General features: G+C 48.0%; 1 protein-coding gene across 1 annotated transcript in view; it reads right to left on the reverse strand.

The window, feature by feature from the left end:
• Positions 1-909, reverse strand: part of POLE2 (polymerase (DNA directed), epsilon 2, accessory subunit) — a 13486-nt gene extending 12577 nt beyond the window's left edge. Inside the window, exon 1 of the mRNA XM_010133097.1 lies at positions 845-909. Within this exon, the coding sequence (XP_010131399.1) occupies positions 845-909 (65 nt within the window). The remainder of the gene's footprint in view (positions 1-844) is intronic.
• Positions 910-2215: the final 1306 nt, after the last annotated feature.

Consider the following 2215-nt stretch of genomic DNA (forward strand, 5'->3'; position numbering starts at 1 on the left):
GCTCTGAACCCCCGGCTCTGGGTGCAGATGTCCCTGCTCCCTGCAGGGGGTTGCGCTGGGTGAGCTCTGAAGGTCCCTTCAGCCCAAACCAGTCTGTGCTTGTCTGATTTTAAGAATCTGTGCATACAGATTTCTCTTCACTTCCTCAGCAAAAAATACATTAAGTATATGAAGCGATACAAAGAAAAGCCAAATCTGCATCACAACAGTTCCACTGACAAGGAGAAAAGCAGAAAATAAATTTGCTTCAAATTGAGAAACTGCGAGAACACACTGACGTGCCATTAATGTTCATGCTTTGCATTACGATGCCAGTACACAACGCAAACAAGGGAAACACATTCATCACAGTCACAAATAAAGTTCTCAGGAACCCGAGTCATTGCTCTTTGCTTTGTTATCAGCAAGAGAAAATCAATCACTGCGTTGAACCAAGAGCCCCGCTCTACAAAGCGGCAGAAACAAGCACCATGGGGGAAAACTTTTCCAAGTGCTCCCGGAAAAGAAGCATCTTACGAAAGGCATGAAAATGACCTTGAACTAGAGAAAAGGAAATAAAGAAGCGAACAGAAGTAACACGTTCTCCCTGCACTGGAACTATTGGTTTATTTTATTGGTTTATATTCAACCATAGCATTTTACTCCCAGAATGTCAGCACCTCGGAGGCCTCTCCACGAGTACACATCTTCTCCAAAGAAACACTACAAACCTTCAGCACCAGGAAGACAAAGCGATTACTGCACATGTAGCCCTGCAGAAAATGCCTGATGTTTATTCCCAAGAAGGAATGAGGGAACACAGCAACCCCCCTAAACCCCAAAGAGGAACATCACATCACCGTACATGGTTTCATCCGATGCCTGGCTACACTCCTGGACGGCTGCTTCCACCGTGGGTTGTTCAATCATATTAGATGACACTGAAAAGAAAATTTTTCCAAGGGTGAAAAGTGCAGCCTGTGGAACATGGTAGGTAAGAAATTCTTCAATGTTGTACAAACACCAGTTCAGTCTTCTCAGAGGAACGTGTCACACAAGTAAGTTAATGACCCGCACTGCTTTCTCTTTACAAATGGATCACTGGATATTCTCACCAGGAGACACCTCCAGCGAAAAAATCACCACCACGCTGCGCCCACCACTAGCGGGGAGAACAGGACCATTATAGCTTACGCGAAGCTGCCAAATACACCACAAATGTGTTTGATCTGGAGGCTAATTTTATTCCAGAACATTGTCACACAGATTGCTGGCAGGAACAAGTATTCCAACCATTTAACACCAGTTTGGAGACAGGCACATTGTTGTCTTCATGGATTTAAACTGATGAACTGTTCAAAACTGTGGATGTGTTAATTGGCATCAGCATAAAGGCAGCCCGGGGCCGGCTCTTCGGGCTGCCTCCACTGCCTGTTGGATCAGCTACGATCTGCTACCCCCTAAAGCCATGACCTCTGCAGTCCCTGCTCTAGGAGAACAGCAGAACAAGCATGGGCCCTCTCCTGATTTAACCACGTTGGAATAGGATGAACTGGAAGGTGTCCTGAACTCCCTAAGGCCTGGTGTTTATTCTGGATCACACTGACACGGATTTGAATCTCCTCAGCCAAAAACGGGAGGTGAGCCCAAGTTTCCTACTTCTCATGGGCTCTGATCAGCAAACACACCATGTGTCAGCCCCAGCGGCACCCCTGTTGGGCACACTCTAACTAAAGGGGCTACAACTATGTTTCGTGCAGTCAGACTGTGCCAGGAGTGTTTTGAGCTACCACCCCTCGGCGCTCAGGAGCAGGACACCGGACCTGTGCCTTGGGACACGTGGCCCCAGTTAAGCAGGAGGCAGTCCCCAGACAAAACACTCCTGCCAAGACGACAGACTTTCAGGCACACTCAGAATCAAACAGGTCATGAGAACTTCCCCAGCAGAAGCTCAACACTTGGAGTCACTCGTGTTTTTAGGGAATTTTCTAGGAGTTTTCTGGATTGCACCTTCAGACTTAGCAGTTTATGGAATTTGCTGTGGTTTCACATGCTGGTACAGCTCCTCCAGCGCGACAGTGCCCCAGCCCTCATCAGCACCTTCTGCCCAGCGTTCCCAGGAGAAGATCAGGCTGGCCTAAGAGAACATCAGCATCTGCCTCGCTGCTTCAGAGAACAGCCAGGAGACGGTGAAACTCCCTCCAGGGCTGGTTTAAGTTGATATGCTGGACCCCTG

The sequence above is a fragment of the Buceros rhinoceros genome, unplaced genomic scaffold (assembly GCF_000710305.1).
Source record: "Buceros rhinoceros silvestris isolate BGI_N320 unplaced genomic scaffold, ASM71030v1 scaffold34933, whole genome shotgun sequence".
Taxonomy (NCBI): Eukaryota; Metazoa; Chordata; class Aves; order Bucerotiformes; family Bucerotidae; genus Buceros; species Buceros rhinoceros.